At 38.9% G+C, this 21,181-nt stretch overlaps 1 protein-coding gene across 1 annotated transcript in view; it reads left to right on the top strand.

The window, feature by feature from the left end:
* The first annotated feature begins 15,622 nt into the window (after positions 1-15,622).
* The window catches only part of LOC121381754 (DNA-binding protein RFX6-like), a 72,642-nt gene continuing 67,083 nt past the window's right edge, over positions 15,623-21,181 (top strand). Inside the window, exon 1 of the mRNA XM_041511102.1 lies at positions 15,623-15,773. Within this exon, the coding sequence (XP_041367036.1) occupies positions 15,623-15,773 (151 nt within the window). The remainder of the gene's footprint in view (positions 15,774-21,181) is intronic.

Here is a 21,181-nt window from a genome sequence, read left to right on the forward strand (position 1 = left end):
TTCCATTATGCACTTAGCCCAGATGGGCAACTTGTTACGTGATACCTTTGCGCGACGGTCATCGAGCTTTTCTAATACACACCCAGCGCAGGTGTGGAGGCCATGTGGCTAGTAGTTACGTAATATCTCCGGTAGTGCTGTTTATGGTCGGGGTATCTCTAGCGAATGGCGACAGCCAGTCTGGCGATCTAAGAAAATATACCGACTCTGGGAGAGGTGGAAATATCAGATGATAGGTGAGGTACCGCGTTGTGCCCCCAGGCGATATTCGCCGTCTCTGAGAGTTTTGAATAAATAGCTAGGATGTTAGATATATCGAGGAGAAACATTTGGAAGTATCCGAGGGGAACGGTCGTCGTCCACTGAACGTTCTATATTAGTTCAGACGGGACTTTGGTAAATATATATTTTCTGCTCTGTGTATAACCTTGATGTGATTGATGTGACTTTAAATATTTTAATACTGTATTATACCAATATTATTTAGACGGTGCTGCCGGTCATCTGACGCAGTAATCTGTAGGCTCACTGTCCTAAATAATTATATAAAGCTTAGCCAGTCATCCTAGAGGTCCTAGGTAAACTGTAGGTTATTGTCTTTATTGTGATAGGTACCAGTATTAATTCTGTATTACAAGGTTATTGAATGAGTAGTTAGGGTTAATTAAAAATTAACCAGTTAGGAATAGTGTTGTAATTCCTTTATTAATTAATTTCCCCTGGAAGCGTTTCTCCATTATCGCACGTGTGTGTGTTAGTTAGTGTGACACCCAATAGCCGATGTGTGTTTTTGTGCTGGGGTGGCATTAAACAAACATTCAATCAATCAGGTGTGTGTGTTAGCGTTTCTCAATTATCACACGTGTGGGTGTTGTGTCACGGTGAAGTGATTAGCATATTGTGTAAACTAGACACCTAGAGATTAACTAATTAAGTGATCAGTTCTGGGTTGTTATTATTTGTTGTTGTTAATTAACTACTGCGGCAGTACATTTGTCAGCGTAGGTTAATACAGATTCCAAAGTGTATTGTGTTTTTGTTGTGTTTTCTAGTGAACTAAACGTGCTATAATAATATATACTTTGTATAAGATCTTATCTCTGATCATACCTAGACACGAGCCACAGCGGGTATAACTGCCTGTTACAGAGAGATCTAATAGATATACAGTTAGGAGAGATATTTGGACAATCGTGTTTTATTCAGTTACGGGTATTATAGAATCCACGTGACAGGAGTAGAAAATTGGGGCGCTCGTCCCGGATCTGAAACGGGACATGCATATTTAAAAAAAGTATTGTTTGTAAATGGGGGCTTTATAAATTATTTTTACAAATAACTAGAAGTAGCAACGTTGGTCACTAGAAAATTAATTAATAATACGTGCGTTATATCTAAACATGGATAAGAATTTGCTGGATAGGCCTACGCTCAGTGTAGTGGAGATTAAGCGAGCACGTAAGGCCGAGTTAGTTGAAATCGCGGGTGAGCGAGAAAGTGATGTAACATCAGTTAAAACCTTAGGAGATATAAGGACAATTATTATCCAGGAAGTTTTTGGTGATAGTCCTGTTATGGAAGACAGTGAGATTGTTCCAGAGATAGAGATAAATGAGTTAAGTGTGGAACAACAATTAGCTTTTAAAAAGCTTGAGTACGAAAGAGAAGAACGTGCATTAGATAGAGAGAGAGATAGAGAAAGAGAAGAAGAGAGAGAGAGACAGAGAGAGAGAGAAAGAGAGAGAGAGAGAGAAAGAGAAGAGCGGGATAGAGAATTCCAGTTAGAAAAATTAAAAGTGGAACATGAGTTAAAATTGAATACTGAAGAAGTTAGACGAGAAGCAGGAAATGGGTTTAACATGTCGGAGGCTTATAGATCAGTGCCTGTATTTGATGACCAGCAGGTAGATATGTTCTTCCAACTTTTTGAACGGGCCGCTAAGCAGCTAAATTGGCCGCAGTCTAAGTGGACATTGTTAGCCGTGTCTAAGTTTAAGGGGAAGGCTAGTGTAGCTTATAATTCAATGAGTGATGAGCGAGCAAGTCAGTACGACCTAGTTAAGGCTGCAGTGTTGAGGGCGTATGAATTACGACCTGAGGATTATCGTTTACGGTATAGCGAGTTGAGAAAAACGCAGGGTCAGTCATATAGTCAGTTTGTGGCTAAGAAGGCAGGGATGTTTGATAAATGGGTGGTTTCTCATCAGGTAGAGTCATATACCGAGTTACGGGAGTTATTGATTTTACAGGACATTAAAAATGGATTACCAGTTAGCTTATGTATTCATTTAGAGGATCGTGATGTCAAAAAGATAGAGGAGGCAGGCATAGTGGCAGATGATTACGTGTTAATACACAAAGCAGTACAGGGTAGCTCTATACAACAGGGTGATAAGAAGAAATTTCAGCCAGGTTTTTCCCGGGAAAGTAACTATCGGGGAAAGTCATCTAGTTGGTCAGCTAGTCAGGCAAGGAATGCACCTGGTGGGCAAAGTAAGGATAAGCCTGCATTATCAGCCAATGCACGAACTTTTCGTCCACATTGCAGTTACTGTAAAAAGGATAACCATCTTGTTGGGGACTGTTTTAAAAGGAAACGCGATAATGCGCAAGTGGTCGGTTTAGTGAGGTCAGCTCCGTTAGCGAGAGAGTTAATGGTTAGTCCCATGGCAGAGAAGGTAAACCCGTATGTGTCCACTGGTATGGTTTGTGATGTGAAACAAGAATTGAGTCCTAAGGCAATATCAATCTATCGAGACACCAGCTGTAGTCAGTCGCTGATAACGCAAGAGTGTTTAGCTGGTATTGAAAATTCAGATACAGGACGTAGTTTGTCTTTAACCTCAGTTACTGGAGAAAAAATGGTTGTCCAGTTACATAACGTTTTCTTGTGTTTAAAGTTTGTGACGGGACCAGTCATTATGGGTGTTGTAAAGGACTTGCCTGTTGAAAACATAGGAGTTTTGTTGGGTAATGATTTGACTAGTCAGTGTTGTCAGCCGAAATGTGACCAATTGTCAGCCGAAATGTGACCAATTGTTAATTAAAGACAGCCCTTTACCAAGAATTGAGTCCTAAGGCAATATCAATCTATCGAGATACAGGTTGTAGTCAGTCGCTGATCACGTCGGAGTGTTTAGCTGGTATTAAGAATTCAGATACAGGACGTAGTTTGGCTTTAACCTCAGTTACTGGAGAAAATATGGTTGTCCGGTTACATAACGTTTTCTTGTGTTCGAAGTTTGTGACGGGACCAGTCATTATGGGTGTTGTGAAGGACTTGCCTTTTGAAAACATAGGAGTTTTGTTGGGTAATGATTTGACTAGTCAATGTTGTCAGCCGCAATGTGACTATTTGTTAATTGAAGACAGCCCTTTACCCATAGAAGAGTGTGAGGTTGATGAGACTAGATATCCTGCGTGCGTAATGACTAGGGCTATGGCCAGTAGGTTAGCACGAGACCCAGAGGATATTTGTGATTTGTCTGATACGTGTGTGAGCCATGAAATTGGAGTGGATGAGGTTATCAGTAAAATGGTAGATAAGTCAACTGAGGAATTAAATGAGGTGGAACCTGTTGATCTCCCGCAGAGGGGAAATGAACCAGTTGTGTTTGATAGGGGGGACTTACCTTGTAATAGACAAGAGTTAATCATAGAGCAGGGGGCTGATCCAAGTTTGTTGGCAGCTCGCACTACATTGTTAACTGAGGACAAGGGACTATTAATGAATAAGAGAGTTAGAGATAGGAGGTGGCAGGCAACCAAACTAGCTAGGAAGCAACGGAGCCATGCTCAGAGAAAAATAAAATCAGTGTTTGATAGGAAGACTAGGAGTCGGGAATTTAAACCAGGGGATAAGGTGCTGCTGTACCTTCTCATTAAACGGGGTTCATTACAGAACAGGTATTTCGGGCCCTATGTTGTGCACAAACGGGTTAATGAGACAAGGTATGTGATAAACACTCCTGATAGGGTTAGGAAAAGTAGGTATTGTCACATCAATTTGCTAAAAGGTTATTTTGACAGACTGCCGATAGTTCCAGTGCTACCTGTCCAAATTGAGAGTCACTCAATTTCCTGTGATGGCGTCAAGACTGCAGAGATCAAATTAACCAACAGCCAGATTCTAGCAGACTTGAATCCCCAGCGAGCAAAGTTGACTACGTTGAAACAAGACAATGGTTCCATTTGTCAGAACCTTCCAACGGTTACCAATACCTTAAGCCAAGATGTGCGCTTGGAACCCAACGCTACACCGATTCGACAGCATGCCTATCGGAGAAAACCTGGAAAACGTGCGACACTGAAAAAGAAAGAAACGAAGTTCCAGTGGTCAGGTGAATGCGAGAAGTCATTCAACCGTCTCAAGCAGATGCGCTCCTCGTCTCCCGTGATGGCAGCGCCAGACTACCGAATGCCTTTCAAGCTAGCTGTGGATACCAGTGACGTGGGTGCTGGAGCTGTGCTGTTCCAGGAAGACGAAAATGGACTGGACCATCCTGTAAGTTTCTTCTCCAAAACGTTTGACAAACACCAGGTGAACTATTCCACTATAGAGAAGGAAGCCTTGGCCATGGTACAAGCTCTGAAGCATTTTCAGATCTACGTGAAATCGGCAGTGCATCAAGTGGTGGTCTTTACTGATCATAATCCACTTACTTTCATTCACAGAATGAAAGCCACCAACCAGAGAGTTTTGAGGTGGAGTCTTCTTCTGCAAGAATACCCAATTACCATTGAACATATCAAGGGCACATCCAATGTAATCGCTGATGCCCTGTCCCGAAGTTGAACGTTATGATAATGTGTTGACATTCTTGATTTCTGTTTTGTTTCCATATATTTTATTTGTATACCAGGGACAAAGAGACTCAGTGTGATTACTGGTAGTCACCTTATTATTACATGTGTTATAAATGCCCGGATGCGTCGGTTAACGCACTTTTTGTTTTAATGTAGTATATTTCCCTATTCCTAGAGTAGATGATATATCCTTTTTGAGGTGGGGGTGTGTGACGGTACATGCTCTTAATTTGTTTTCGCCTGTGGCGATATTAATTGTTTTAGAAGGCCGTGTGCAGTTCCATTATGCACTTAGCCCAAATGGGCAACTTGTTACGTGATACCTTTGCGCGACGGTCTTCGAGCTTTTCTAATACACACCCAGCGCAGGTGTGGAGGCCATGTGGCTAGTAGTTACGTAATATCTCCGGTAGTGCTGTTTATGGTCGGGGTATCTCTAGCGAATGGCGACAGCCAGTCTGGCGATCTAAGAAAATATACCGACTCTGGGAGAGGTGGAAATATCAGATGATAGGTGAGGTACCGCGTTGTGCCCCCAGGCGATATTCGCCGTCTCTGAGAGTTTTGAATAAATAGCTAGGATGTTAGATATATCGAGGAGAAACATTTGGAAGTATCCGAGGGGAACGGTCGTCGTCCACTGAACGTTCTATATTAGTTCAGACGGGACTTTGGTAAATATATATTTTCTGCTCTGTGTATAACCTTGATGTGATTGATGTGACTTTAAATATTTTAATACTGTATTATACCAATATTATTTAGACGGTGCTGCCGGTCATCTGACGCAGTAATCTGTAGGCTCACTGTCCTAAATAATTATATAAAGCTTAGCCAGTCATCCTAGAGGACCTAGGTGAACTGTAGGTTATTGTCTTTATTGTGATAGGTACCAGTATTAATTCTGTATTACAAGGTTATTGAATGAGTAGTTAGGGTTAATTAAAAATTAACCAGTTAGGAATAGTGTTGTAATTCCTTTATTAATTAATTTCCCCTGGAAGCGTTTCTCCATTATCGCACGTGTGTGTGTTAGTTAGTGTGACACCCAATAGCCGATGTGTGTTTTTGTGCTGGGGTGGCGTTAAACAAACATTCAATCAATCAGGTGTGTGTGTTAGCGTTTCTCAATTATCACACGTGTGGGTGTTGTGTCACGGTGAAGTGATTAGCATATTGTGTAAACTAGACACCTAGAGATTAACTAATTAAGTGATCAGTTCTGGGTTGTTATTATTTGTTGTTGTTAATTAACTACTGCGGCAGTACATTTGTCAGCGTAGGTTAATACAGATTCCAAAGTGTATTGTGTTTTTGTTGTGTTTTCTAGTGAACTAAACGTGCTATAATAATATATACTTTGTATAAGATCTTATCTCTGATCATACCTAGAGACGAGCCACATCGGGTATAACTGCCTGTTACAGAGAGATCTAATAGATATACAGTTAGGAGAGATATTTGGACAATCGTGTTTTATTCAGTTACGGGTATTATAGAATCCCCGTGACAATGTGTAAACACATAAGACGTGTAAACACAACATACCAAAAGACCGAACAACAAAAATACAACATACGTGTAAAGAACACAACATATTTTAACAAAATATAGCTATAAAATAAAGACTTTAGAGATATTTTCAGTGCGTGTCAATGTTTGTCGGTTTTCGATACTGGCCATATTCTGTTGATTTGTTTTTATAGAAAACGACAAAACACAATCGCAGTTGTAACAATATGTATTTTTAAAAATCAAATATCACCCCCCAAAAAAACAATCCTACATCATATACAAACGTATAACACAACACAGAAATGCAAAACACATTCATACCTTCCTCTGATTCCAGGCTTGCGGCCTAGGGAACGTTCAATGCGATAAGACGCCTTTACGTAAGACGCAATCAATTCTATGGATTCGTTTGTCACAGTGTCGTACAGTGGCAGGATGGATGGATCTCAGCAGTACGCAGTTCGTCTGAGGTGCTACGTGGGTCGTAGGACCGATCGACCTCAATCAACTCAGGTAAAATGTTACGGATGTAGGGGAGACCGGGGCTAAATGGAACAAAATACCAGCACCAAACTGTCGTGCACGGTAAACAACATATTTGTTAATGGCCCGATCACACTGGCCCGAATGCCATTCCGTTTGTTTTCCGAATAGGAATTTGGGTGTTCGGGGAGCGAACGGATCATATTCGGGAAGCATTCGGTGTGTTCTAGGAGCATACTGGCTGTTCGGCTCCGTACGGATGCATACGGAACGGCATTCGGTAGCTCCAAAAATTTGTTGTGCATGTTCAAAATATTTTCATCGACCATCCGAATGTGGCGTCCATGTGTATTCGGGAAGTATTCGGGAAGCATTCTAGGAGCATACGGCATGTACGGAAAACGTTCGGGAAGCATGCGTCTAGTTCTTGGTGCATTCGGAATGAAAATTTGGAGGTGCTGGGTTCCGTATGCTTTCCGAACACCCCGAATGGACCTAGAACATGACGAATGCTTTCCGAACGTTTTCAGTATCCGTTCAGAGTAAGCCAAAAACGTTCGGAAAGCGTGCGGAAAGCATGCGGAAAGAGTTCGGTCCATTCTAGGTCGATTCGCCGTGTTCTGAAAGCATTCGGAAAGCATACGGAAGGCATTCGGAAAGGAAACCTTTCGAAGTCAACATGCGGGAAGCATTCGGTCTATTCTGAAAGCATTCTGAAACCATACTGAAAACATTCGGAAAACAAACGGAAAACATTCGGTGATACACTGGGGAAAACACATTCGGAGGGACATTCGGCCAGTTTAAAAAATCACACCACGTTCGTATACGGAAAACAAACGAAAGCTCATTCGGGCCAGTGTGATCGCCCCATAACATAATCGACTGGTACGTTAAATTACCTTTTCATCCAGAGTCACTCGACGTACAAAAACATGCGCACACATTTGGTGTCCCTGTTTACCCGTATACAGGATAGACTGGGACACTGTAAGGTGCAAACTAGGACATCTGTTAATGAAGAATACATAAAGGCATATAAGCTATAATTGAGAAGTTAAATATTTCCCCCATTTATTTGTTGGTTACCAAACAAACTATAAAAGTATACAGAAAATTAAAGTCATATTGCTGCAATGTTGACTGAGATTTGTTCTGCTTTTGCCATCTGTCAAAGTGCCTGGCCAGTTAGAACATCTGAACAGTCTCTTTCCGGTAGTCCTCATCTGTACTAAAGACTGTAGTCATTGGCTTGTTCCCAAACTGTACATAACTGAGGACTGCTCATTAAAACATTATCAAATGTTATTATGCACTTTATATATGTATGTACGGTAGTAGATACGATTCCTTCCACAGCAGACAAAGGTGAGTAATAGTCACTACAAACAGACCAGACGATCGCCACTAGAAAACAAGATACAAGTAAGATTAGCTAACCAATTACCTAAATAACTAGATATCCATATTCCCCTAGGGGGCCATGGGTGGGACCGGGAGGCATACCTATCGATACTCGTATGACTGTTGTGAATGAATCGTACCTACTACCTAAAAATTATCATATGCAAAGCACTAGGCTTTTTTAAACTACGCTCACACTATAAGGGAAATCCCCTTCAAATTAGATAGCTAGGGTAACTAATACCCCCCCCCCCCACACACACACACCTCCTTGCATTCACTATGCAATTCAAGGAGGGGGAGGGGGATGGGTGGCTTTGATCAGCCGTTGGAAACATAGAATAAGGACTCAATACAATAAGAACAACCATAACACAAAAAAACAGGTAAACACGAACACGGCATGCACTCTCAACACACCATAGGGTGCATTGACTAATGATAACAATGCACCCGTCCATACATAAAACCAAAATAATGGCCCAGCACGTACTCCAATAAGGAGTCGGACAAAAGAAACCGGCTCCGAGTACACCACCGCACTGCACTCAGAAGGGACTGGACAAAAGAATACTAGCCCCTTCCCCCAAACCCAAAATAAAACTTTCCTTGGCGCTGGCAGGACCTTGGGCAAAACGGACGAACCTACTCCACCTCCACGGCAACAGCATCGGCAACAGCATCCAACATCAAGCTCTCCATCAACGCCTCTACCTCGTCCAACATACACAATTGCTCGAGTCTCCCCTGGGTTGTCATGCCACGATCAGAAGAGATCAGGCCCTTTCTAAGGGCCCTACAGGCAACCTAGGAAGACACCCTACAGCACCAAGACGGTCATAATAAAGAGCCACTTTCGGAATACTAAAAGCAAAACCTATTGGCTCTCTTCACTATTTCAATTAGAACGACCATCAAAATTGCGCCAAATTTCCTTCATGTAAACGCGCACCTCTTCCTCTTTGACATAATCCTACGAGACTTTCAAAATTCCATAGCACCAAATACCCCCCGCCTGTCACCAACATTGGACTGCTGGTGCTCCCTTGCACTTGTCAGTGCAGGCGTTCCCTCTCTACAACCCTCCCCCAACTCTTTCCTGTCCTGGACAGAGGGAACCGGCCAAGGCCGGTCCCTGTGACCAGGACAGGCGTGTGCTACAACAGCTTGCTCTGAATGTGCACGTAAATCTCTTTCTCGTTCTCGTTCTCTCGCTTGTTCCCCATAGCTGTGATGATATGTGGCAATGTAAGATAAAAAAATCACTATATACAGGATATTTCATGTGTTTTGTCAAATATCATTTATATCTCATCGAGTGAAGTTTGCAATCATATCTCACGAGTCGCGCTTTAAAATAAATGACATTATTAAATGAGTACTTTAAATATGTCACTGGGGTTCAATGGGACAGTGTCCCGATTAGTCCCATCACAAGTGTCCCAGTTATCCCCATCAGGATGTGTGCATGCAAATCTGAGATTACTGTGTCACATGTTTGAGAATGATTCTGTTGTAATGTTGATAATTGTTGATACTAACTGGGGATGGCAAAAAGTGCATTTATACTTCCCTGCTCTCTAAGATTGCTGCCATTTGTAAAATATTTTCAGGTGAATGGAAAGGATGATCCCTCTTATTCTGAAAGCGACTGGCTTCAAAGAATTCACCACCCGAGCAGTGTTCCACTAATCCCAGGGCAGTTATGTTAAAGGGACATTCCCAAGTTTGCTGCATTGTAAGATATTTCCGACTAATAAAATATTTCTACGATTAAACTTACATATTAAATATATTTTCTTATTTAGAATATCAGTGTATGTATATTTATTGTGTTTCTGGTCGTGTTAATATTTGTAAGAAGCCCAAACTGGATTTTGTGTTCAAATAATTTCGTACGTACAAAAAAAAAATATTTTAGCAAATAAAATGAAATTTAACCTAGTACAAATATTAGAACAATCAGAAACACGTTTAATATACAGCCACTAATATTTTATGCAGAAAAATATATTTGATATGTAATTACAACCATTAAAAAGTCCTTAACATCTTAAAAATTGCAGCAAACTCAGGAATGTCCATGTAATGAGTCAAATTTAAAACTTTCAATTGAAATTAAAAACAACCGTTTCATGTTAGTTAATTAGCAAATATGACAGAAGAACGTGTTAAATAAGGTATTTTGTTTATTGTATGACGTCCAAAGAAAGAATAGGAATAAATGTCGAGTCAAAAATCTGTTCGATGCGAACACAGCATTCATCAAAACCACAAACAGTCAAAATGGTAATTCACAAGCGGGGTCGTCTGATGAAATCACAGGTTCAGTAGCGCGTATGCCCTGCATGTGTACCCACATTTGCAATGCAACGCCCCCTCGTTGACTGCCTGATGCGTGTAAAGACTGCATTAGGGATACGGCGCCGTTGTTCTACTAATGTGGCACCAAGTTCCTGCAAAGTCTGTGGAGGGTTCCTGGGGGTGCGCAGGCGTCTTTCCAGCACATCCTAGACGTGCTCGATGAGATTTAGGTCGGGCGACCTTGAAGACCAATCCATGACATTGATGCCCGCGTTCCTCAGGTAATCCCTTGTCAAGATGGCCGTGTGGGGTCTGGCGTTGTCATGCTGAAAGATCAGGCCTGGACCATGTTCTATCTGTCAACTTCACTGACACAACACTGAGCATAACGTTCACAAGTCGTCTCCAAACATTCTGCCTACCATCGGCAAATCGCAGTGTGAATCTTGATTTATCGACCGGCCTCGGTGGCGTCGTGGTTAGGCCATCGGTCTACAGGCTGGTAGGTACTGGGTTCGGATCCCAGTCGAGGCATGGGATTTTTAACCCAGATACCGACTCCAAACCCTGAGTGAGTGCTCCGCAAGGCTCAATGGGTAGTTGTAAACCACTTGCACCGACCAGTGATCCATAACTGATTCAACAAAGGCCATGGTTTGTGCTATCCTGCCTGTGGGATAATGTGTGTTGAGTGCGTCGTTAAATAAAACATTTCTTTCTTTCTTTTTCTTGATTCATCGCTAAACACGAATATCGTTTTAATGTGTTTTTTCGTTGTGTCAGACTTCTGTGAGCAAGTAAAGATGAAAACACGTGACCGGTGGCACGTGCAAAACCACTTTTGCCTCAAAGGTTCTTCAAATGGAGTGTATACATTGACATTACAATATTTATTCCTGAAAAATACCTGCTTTCAACACTCATTGAATTTATTCAAATTTTAGATTGTGAAGTTTTTAATTTGACTCAGTATATGATGCCAACTATCACAAATAACAAAAAATTAATTAGGAATATAAAATGTTTAGGACTGCGAATTTGAAGATAGATTCGAGGTAAAGAAGAATTTACGAAAACAACTTATGGATTGAGTAAATAACTTTTGTGACGTCATTCTATTGTTTTCGGTGTCTGTTATAAGATATGGGTCTTACTTTGGGCCAACTTCAATCATAGTGTATACAGGACAGGACAGGACAGGGAATGTTTTATTTAACGACACACTCAACACATTTTATTTACGGTTATATGGCGTCGGACATATGGTTAAGGACCACTGAGAGAGGAAACTCGCTATGACCACTTCATGGGCTACTCGTTTCGATTAGCAGCAATGGATCTTTTATATGCACCATCACACAGACAGGATAGCACATACCACATCCTTTGATATGCCAGTCGTGGTGCACTGGCTGGAACGAGAAATAGCCCAATGGCCCACCGACGGGGATCGATCGGAGACCGACAGCGCATCAAGCGAACACTTTACCACTGAGCTACATCCCGCCTCCATAGTGCATGTGTGCATGATTCAAGTTGCAGTTTAGCACGTGATTCCATGTTATTTATCTAGGACAGAGCTAGTAAGCAACACTCGAGTTGCAGTTCAGCACGTGATTCCATGTTATTTATCTAGGACAGAGCTAGTAAGCAACACTCGGGTTGCAGTTCAGCACGTGATTCCATGTTATTTATCTAGGACAGAGCTAGTAAGCAACACTCGGGTTGCAGTTCAGCACGTGATTCCATGTTATTTATCTAGGACAGAGCTAGTAAGCAACACTCGGGTTGCAGTTCAGCACGTGATTCCATGTTATTTATCTAGGACAGAGCTAGTAAGCAACACTCGGGTTGCAGTTCAGCACGTGATTCCATGTTATTTATCTAGGACAGAGCTAGTAAGCAACACTCGGGTTGCAGTTCAGCACGTGATTCCATGTTATTTATCTAGGACAGAGCTAGTAAGCAACACTCGGGTTGCAGTTCAGCACGTGATTCCATGTTATTTATCTAGGACAGAGCTAGTAAGCAACATTCACGTTGCAGTTCAGCACGTGATTCCATGTTATTTATCTAGGACAGAGCTAGTAAGCAACACTCGGGTTGCAGTTCAGCACGTGATTCCATGTTATTTACCTAGGACAGAGCTAGTAAGCAACATTCAAGTTGCAGTTCAGCACGTGATTCCATGTTATTTATCTAGGACAGAGCTAGTAAGCAACACTCGGGTTGCAGTTCAGCACGTGATTCCATGTTATTTACCTAGGACAGAGCTAGTAAGCAACATTCAAGTTGCAGTTCAGCACGTGATTCCATGTTATTTATCTAGGACAGAGCTAGTAAGCAACACTCGGGTTGCAGTTCAGCACGTGATTCCATGTTATTTATCTAGGACAGAGCTAGTAAGCAACACTCGGGTTGTAGTTCAGCACGTGATTCCATGTTATTTACCTAGGACAGAGCTAGTAAGCAACATTCAAGTTGCAGTTCAGCACGTGATTCCATGTTATTTATCTAGGACAGAGCTAGTAAGCAACATTCAAGTTGCAGTTCAGCACGTGATTCCATGTTATTTATCTAGGACAGAGCTAGTAAGCAACACTCGGGTTGCAGTTCAGCACGTGATTCCATGTTATTTATCTAGGACAGAGCTAGTAAGCAACACTCGGGTTGCAGTTCAGCACGTGATTCCATGTTATTTATCTAGGACAGAGCTAGTAAGCAACACTCGGGTTGCAGTTCAGCACGTGATTCCATGTTATTTATCTAGGACAGAGCTAGTAAGCAACACTCGGGTTGCAGTTCAGCACGTGATTCCATGTTATTTACCTAGGGCAGAGCTAGTAAGCAACACTCGGGTTGCAGTTCAGCACGTGATTCCATGTTATTTATCTAGGACAGAGCTAGTAAGCAACACTCAGGTTGCAGTTCAGCACGTGATTCGCGCTAGTAAGCAACATTCAGGTTGCATTTCAGCAGGTGATTCCACGTTATTTATCTAGGACAGAGCTAGTAAGCAACATTCAGGTTGCAGTTCAGCACGTGATTCCATGTTATTTATCTAGGACAGAGCTAGTAAGCAACATATGGAATATCAGTGTTCCATCTTAAATACAGTATTTAGCACAAAAGCCCAGAGACCGTTTTGTTTTGTTTAACGACACCACTAGAGCATATTGATTTATTAATCATCGGCTATTAGTAATTAGTAGTAAACATTTAGTAATTTTGATATATAGTCTAAGAGGAAACTCGCTTTATTTTTCTATTAGTACCAAGAGATTTTTTATATGCACCATCCCATAAACAGGACAGCACACACCACAGCCTTTGATATAACAGTCGTGGTACACTGGTTAGAACGAGAAATAGCTCAATGGGCCCACCGACCGGGCCTCTAGCGAGCGCTTTACCAATGGACTACGTCCCTCCCCATGTGTCTCATAATGGTGAACGTATTTTTGGTATGACATAGGCCGGAGATAATGACAAAGTAAACGAAAACAAAAGCGCTTCGAGATAAAAACTCCACTCCCAGCATAAACCGTGAAATTGATATTCATTCTAAATTTATAAACAATAAAGTAATATAATCGAGATCGCAGCTATAATTACTTTAATTAGCAACTTTCTCTTGTTATCAAAATATTTATCTTTATATTTACTTATTTACAACTTTTTGAATAATCAAAAACTAAGTAGACTAGTGTTATAGGACAGGATTTTTAATAAGGGGGCAACATATATCGGAGGGGGGGGGGGGGGGGGGCAACCTACACTATGTATGTATGTATGATTTTATAAAATGTAATAGTTTTAAAAAAGGGTCCCCCCCCCCCACCACGGCTACGCCACTGCCTAGTGCTTTAATTTTCATTGTCCACTAATGGAGCACCTTTGTGTTTGTATCCGGTTTGCTTCTGTCATTTTGCAAAACTATTGTCAAAGTGTTTACCATTATTCTGTTCATAAATAAACAGATATGCTTTTAACACTGGCGTATCCAGTGCTAGAGAGTCATGTCCCCAAAATACACCTGTTTTCCCCACCACCTATTACATTTATATTTCACTCCATAACGCAGCTCATAGACAGTATGGTTTTCCTCCCACTTGAAATCTGAAAAATTATTATGTTTGCCAATGGCCCTTAACATGCTCCAAAATGCCCAAACAAGTCACCAAGGGACTAATACGTAGTCCCGACCGATTAAAAATATATCTACAACAGTGTTTGTGTTAGTAATAATGTCATTCGAGATATGGCTGTTTGGTGCGGGTAATAAATCTGTTGTTAATTGTCAAGGCGCCATGTCTGCGAGGCTCTTATCTGTCTTTTAATGGATTTTCAAATTGCACCCGTTGCATCACCTGTCCATAATATCTAGAAGCCAAATTAACCGGAGGACTTTCGGACCAGAAGCTGGTCATAGTAAAAAAATATATCCACAAGCTGTGTAACTTTAAGATTGCACGTATGCTGTCACCGTGAACGTTATCTCAATCGGGTGGCCATGGATTGTAAGTCTACAAACAGGAGAGCACACAACACACTCCTGATACAGGGAACTAGCATAAAAACGCTTATCATTCGGATCAGCCATCAATAACCCCACAGGTCACGTGACCACCAGCCAATGGGAAGACGGGTGCCATGGGTAGAATATCATAACCATGTTTTCAGACCGTGTATCAATTTTATGAATCATTTCACTTGATGATTGTTTCGTAAGAGCAATGCGATTCGAGATCAAGCTTAGTTTGTATTCTTCTGTCGGACTTACTCTGGGATAAGATTTTAAAAAGACAAAAAGAGAAAGATAGAAAGAGAAAGAGAGAGAAAGAGAGAGAGAAAGAACCCTCCAGACCCAAACCAAGAGACTAGCATCAACGTAACTAGTGTCGTCTGCTCCGAGTCTCTCAGCTTAAATGGTTCTTGTGCAGGACGTTATCTCTCTGGCGTGAAAGCTCTGAGCTGTCATTTAGTTTTGAAGTACTCAACACCCGACACTCAGCTTGCGCGAGTAAAAAAAGGAAAACTACCTGGATGTTATCCGTCTGTCCGTGCATACATCCCTAACCGGGTGGTTGGATTCTATATTCCAAGCCCAATGCTTGCTGTCGATGTCTTGCCTCCCGTAAAGCGACTTTGTCGTCTGGACAGTGTGGAGACAGAGCATGGTTCCCGCGCTTTTGAAACTTCCCAAGAAATGTCGTCTGAAAACGCAAGAAGGAAATGTCCCAAATCGACTGTCAAACCAGGTAGGTAATAAATACTTAGATATCGTATTTTTAAAAGCCCGTGTGCAAAGCGGATATACATATAAAAAATTGTTTGGAGAGAGTCTTTGAACAAAGTAAATGTGCAAATAGTTAATAAAACTGTGTATGAGGGCAGCTGTCAGTTCAGAGCAGTTGACACTCTTGAATGAGGATCACAAGTAGGGTATTGCAGAGTCATCTCTCAATGGGACTGTCGGGTCACGGTTATCACCGTGGAAAACAGCGATTTAGAACAGCCGGGTTTAAATTCGTCTACAGGTGATTTTGAAAGCGATTTGAAAAAAACAAAACAAAAAAACTAGCTGATTGAGTAATATAAGCAATAGTTTTTTAATACCACGTCTAAATGACAGACAGAGAGAGGGAGAAGACTGTTTTAATATACAATACAGTTTGATCCGTTAACACATGGTTTGACATACTTTTCATTTCTTTATGTTTTTAAGTTATAGTGGTTACCATTTGACTGAAAACATATTTTATTGTATATAATGTATATATTCAAATGAATTGGGCACAAATAATCCATATGTTCATACTGTGGTCGTATATAATTTGAACATTACTAAATATATTTACGATTTTATATGGGGGTTTTAAAGACTGACCCCTACTACAAAGTATTGATTTTATTAATTTTTATTATCATTGATTTTTAAATAGCTCCGAAGGATGGAGTGCATAAATCTGAAATACGACTACTATAATATTTACACAAATAGAAACGAGCTAAGATATCAACGTACAATCAATATGATACCTAATGAATATTTTATTTCTTAATATTACTAATAGATAAATAAATGTTGAAGGTTTTAAACATCATTTTGTGCCCGGTGAATATATAATATATTTATTAGTATATTTCATTATATTGTATTGCGAATTCATTGTCAAAATTATATAACTTGTTTAACATTTAGTTGAATGGGTTATTGTAGCATTTGAAATCGTAGTACCACACGAATATAAATACAAATGTATAAATAAATGTAACTATGCAAATGTCATAGTCATGGCCATTTTGCAACATATGCATTTTAAACAAACTGAGGCTTACAAATGTGATTAGAAGATGCCAAAAATGGGTATAGTAGGTTGGCCTACGGGTCAAAATAAAATGTTATGTGTGAACTGTTTTCACCTACATATTAGTAAAAATCGAGAAAAGTAACACCTCGAAAAAAATATGGTTGGCCTTTTATTCGAGGTAGGGTCTGGTTCCCAGAAAAGGACACTTTTTAGGTCTGATTAAACTTTTATAACAGGCTTTGTAATTTTGCTAGTTTTGCCGTTTTACTTAGAATTAAAAACAAATGTCTATAAATCATAAATAAGATTAAGTAAAGAAACATTCTCATATATATTCAAACACAACTTAAAATTGTATTAATTTCTTATATCTCAAAATAAACGACAACATCTGTTTTACCCCCTTGTCATTGCAGACACACGAATGTACATGTTTACGGCAATACAAATTACGACCTAATTGTCGTAAATAGGTATTTGTCTTTGCCATTTTGTTAATAGTATTTTTAATTATGTTTGTTAATTTGGTAATGTTCTTGATTTTGTATTCCATAACGGTTAAGACATTGTTTTTGCATATTAAATGTTGAAATTAAATGTGGCGTACGTTTTTATTGTTTTGAATGTTAAAGTATTTATTTTTTTATTAAAATAGTTCGATGACATGTTCTACCTTAAATGACATTACTAGATTTTCCTTTTTCGAAAACTTCAGGGCCAACACTTGTCTAAAATTAAGTCATTAACATGTCAAAATTTTGATGTATAATTATAATGAAGTTTAACTGTAGTTATTTATGAAATATTTTATCATAAATACAGGTAAAATTATAATAAACCACGACACCATCATGACATTTCAAAAGATAATAATATATTTGGTAATTAAAAGTGTGAAATTACAATAAAACTGAATACCGTATTCAATTTTCATTTTACGCTTTAAAATTAAATTCTTTATATTCGTTTTCATACTACACTATTGGTTGCATAAATGTGTATTTCCATGTAAAACTTCATAATCCATCTAAGAATCAGCATAGAGTAAATAACAAGATATCAAAACTGCTTCCTTAATTCACAAAATATACAAACCACTGTTGACAGGCCACATTTTACATCGACCGATTTCTAACGTTCTCGGTGTCCGGTTATTTGGACTCTCGAAAATCTTATCGTTAAGCCGTTTTGCCGTATCGGTTTATTTTAAAATACGTTTGTGGTGGAGTTGGCGATTGCTCGCACTCGAGAGGGGACTCAAGAGTAGTTCGTGTTAGATTCAGTCTCGAGCGCTTGACCCGGGCTGCGTTGACAGATTGAAAATGGGCAAAAATGAATACATTAGATCTTTTGTTTTTCTTGCTATCACACCTCACTTTAACACGTTCCCCACTTCAAAAAGTCATTTCCAGTCTACCTTAACGAAAGTTTAGTTTATTTTCTTCAGAGTATATAAATCTAACCTACTTTTAATTTAATGCACATAAGTAATGACAAACTAAAATACTCTGATTGTGATAAAAAGAAATGCATGTTTGTAACACGCACTGAAGACTAATCTATTATTAATAGATAAACACACGATACATAACGCTAATAAATATAGCTTAATTAATAATAACAATGTTCTGAATTAATATTTGCCAAGGTAACAGAAATTACAATTGAAGAGTGAAATCACTGACAAATACTATCGTACCCAAACTACTCTTTTTGTTTTTAAAATATTTAATAATCAAAATATTTTCTAAAACATTTTCATAAAAATGCTGTGATTTATTTTTATTTTCAATATATTTCACATTTCCTTTCTACCATTTTTATTAATATTAATATTAATATTAATAAATGTAACATGTATTGCTTCGTTTAAAAATATGAATAAACTGGTTGTTCGATTAAATTTGTTCTTGTTTCCTAATTGCGTTATATGTTTTTGTTTCGTAGTATAACGCTAATTCAGTTACGAGAAGCATGCGTTTTAATATTTCATCATATATGATGACCGACGCCACATAACCGTAAATAAAATGTGTTGAGGGCGTCGTTAAATAAAACAGTTCCTTCCTATATATGATGATTGGGGAATTTTAGTCATGAATGTAAATGTTTTTTTTATGCCAATGATCTAAACGGGCGTGATTCGAGGACAGGGGCGTAGAGGCAGACGTTTCATCGTTTGATTTTGAGAATTCTACTTTATCTAATGCGTAAACGAGTGCACTATTTGGTTGGCACAACATTAAATAACCTGATGTACTGAAGCAGCAAACAAAGTATATATATTCGAAAATATATCAGGACAATTATAATTTCAAGTTTACAAAATTTAAAAAGAAACATTATGGGTCGAATTTACGAAGCGTGTTTTTCTTAAAGGCAGGTATTTAAATATTGTAAATGTTTGTAGTTACACGCAGGTAATATATAAACAAGTTTTGAAAAGTCGGTCCTATAAGTTTAGTTCTATCTGATTTGATATAAATATTAATTAAGATCGAGTTCCACGCAAAACAAATACGAACACTAAATAGAGTAATACACACTGGTTTTATGTTTAACAAGTATTTCGCAAACATCAAATGTAATATTTCGAAAAAAGTGGGGTGTTTTTTTTCATATATCAATTATGTCTAATATGTTTTGCTTCATTCACTTTAAAAATAGTTTATGGAAAATGGATTTATTGGTTTTTTTTAAAAACAAGACAAATAAGATATATTTCTACAAGAAGATAATTTTTATTATAATATAAACTTATCACATTGTGACACACCAGAAAAGTTATTGAAAATATTTCTGATTACAAAAAATTAATTAAATTATTATCCGATTTACTCTCTTTCTTATTCTGTTGTACCTTTTTAAAAACAGTTATGATTAATTATTTAAATAAAAAAAAAAATCTGAACCCAAAACCATAAAAAAAACCCTAAAAGAACAAACAACAACAAAGCAAACAACAACAAAACAAAAACATTTACTCGGCATTTTTACATTGTTTGTTTTTTCTATTTTGTAATAAAATTAAATCTAATGTTTTAGTCCATTGATTTTACTTCTAACCATGCTTATTCTTTTTCTGACACCCTAATACCCGTGATTTTAAAGTTATTTTGAACAATGGAATCTTTATGGCAAAATTTAATATATATTTAATATTTCTATTCGTAAATTTATATAAATAATGTAACAAATAATTAGTGAATCAAAAAGTGATAACGTGGCTATTCGTGTTACAACAAACAAGATGTGCATATATAAATAACACAATTATATCGCTGTATATACAGCGACCTCGATGTTATGACCGATGAGTACTAGATTCATATCTCAGTACCCGAAGTCCATGCCCCACGACTGGTATATCAAATACCGTGGTATGTACTATGCTGTCTATGATAAACTGCATATAAAAATCCGTGTTTGCTAATGGAAAATTTTTTTTTTTTTTAATGCAGACTGTGTCAGAATGACCAAATGCTTGATATCCAATAGCCGGTGATTAATGAATCAGTGCTTCAAACCAAAGTGGGGAGGTGTAAAGTTGTCTCACAGTACTCATTAATTAGTAAGCACTGTACTGAACAGACATCCCAAATATCTAATGTCAGTAACAAGAACAGCGTGCTTGACCAAGAAAGAAGTGTTTTATTTAACGACGCACTCAACACATTTTATTTACGGTTATATGGCGTCAGACATATGGTTAAGGACCACACAGATTTTGAGAGGAAACCCGCTGTCGCCACATATGCTACTCTTTTTACGACAGGCAGCAAGGGATCTTTTATTTGCACTTCCCACAGGCAGGATAGCACAAACCATGTCATTTGTTGAACCAGTTATGGATCACTGGTCGGTGCAAGTGGTTTACACCTACCCATTGAGCCTTGCGGAGCACTCACTCAGGGTTTGGTGTCGGTATCTGAATTAAAAATCCCATGCCTCGACTGGGATCCGAACCCAGTACCTACCAGCCTGTAGACCGATGGCCTGTCACGACGCCACCGAGGCCGGTGCGTGCTTGACCAATGATAATTAAATGTAAATTAAATTGAAAAAGTAAGTAAATGTGCAAGCATTTGTACTTTCCTGTGTTACTGCATTGTACCTCGATTCATTTAACTGCACCCCTCCCGCCTCAATTATTGTAGTTTAGGTGCGCTCCTATACAATACCTACACTGTTTAACGAGGAAGTACAAAACGCGTGTGATGTGTTACGTGTTAAATTGGTATCACACTTCAAATATCGTAAATGATTTATGACTGGTTGTAAATGCACCAAATCCACACCGTTAACGTTCCCAGTTTACACAGTACCTGTGATATAAGTAATATTCACGAAATGAT

Source organism: Gigantopelta aegis, chromosome 9 (assembly GCF_016097555.1).
Source record: "Gigantopelta aegis isolate Gae_Host chromosome 9, Gae_host_genome, whole genome shotgun sequence".
Lineage (NCBI taxonomy): Eukaryota > Metazoa > Mollusca > Gastropoda > Neomphalida > Peltospiridae > Gigantopelta > Gigantopelta aegis.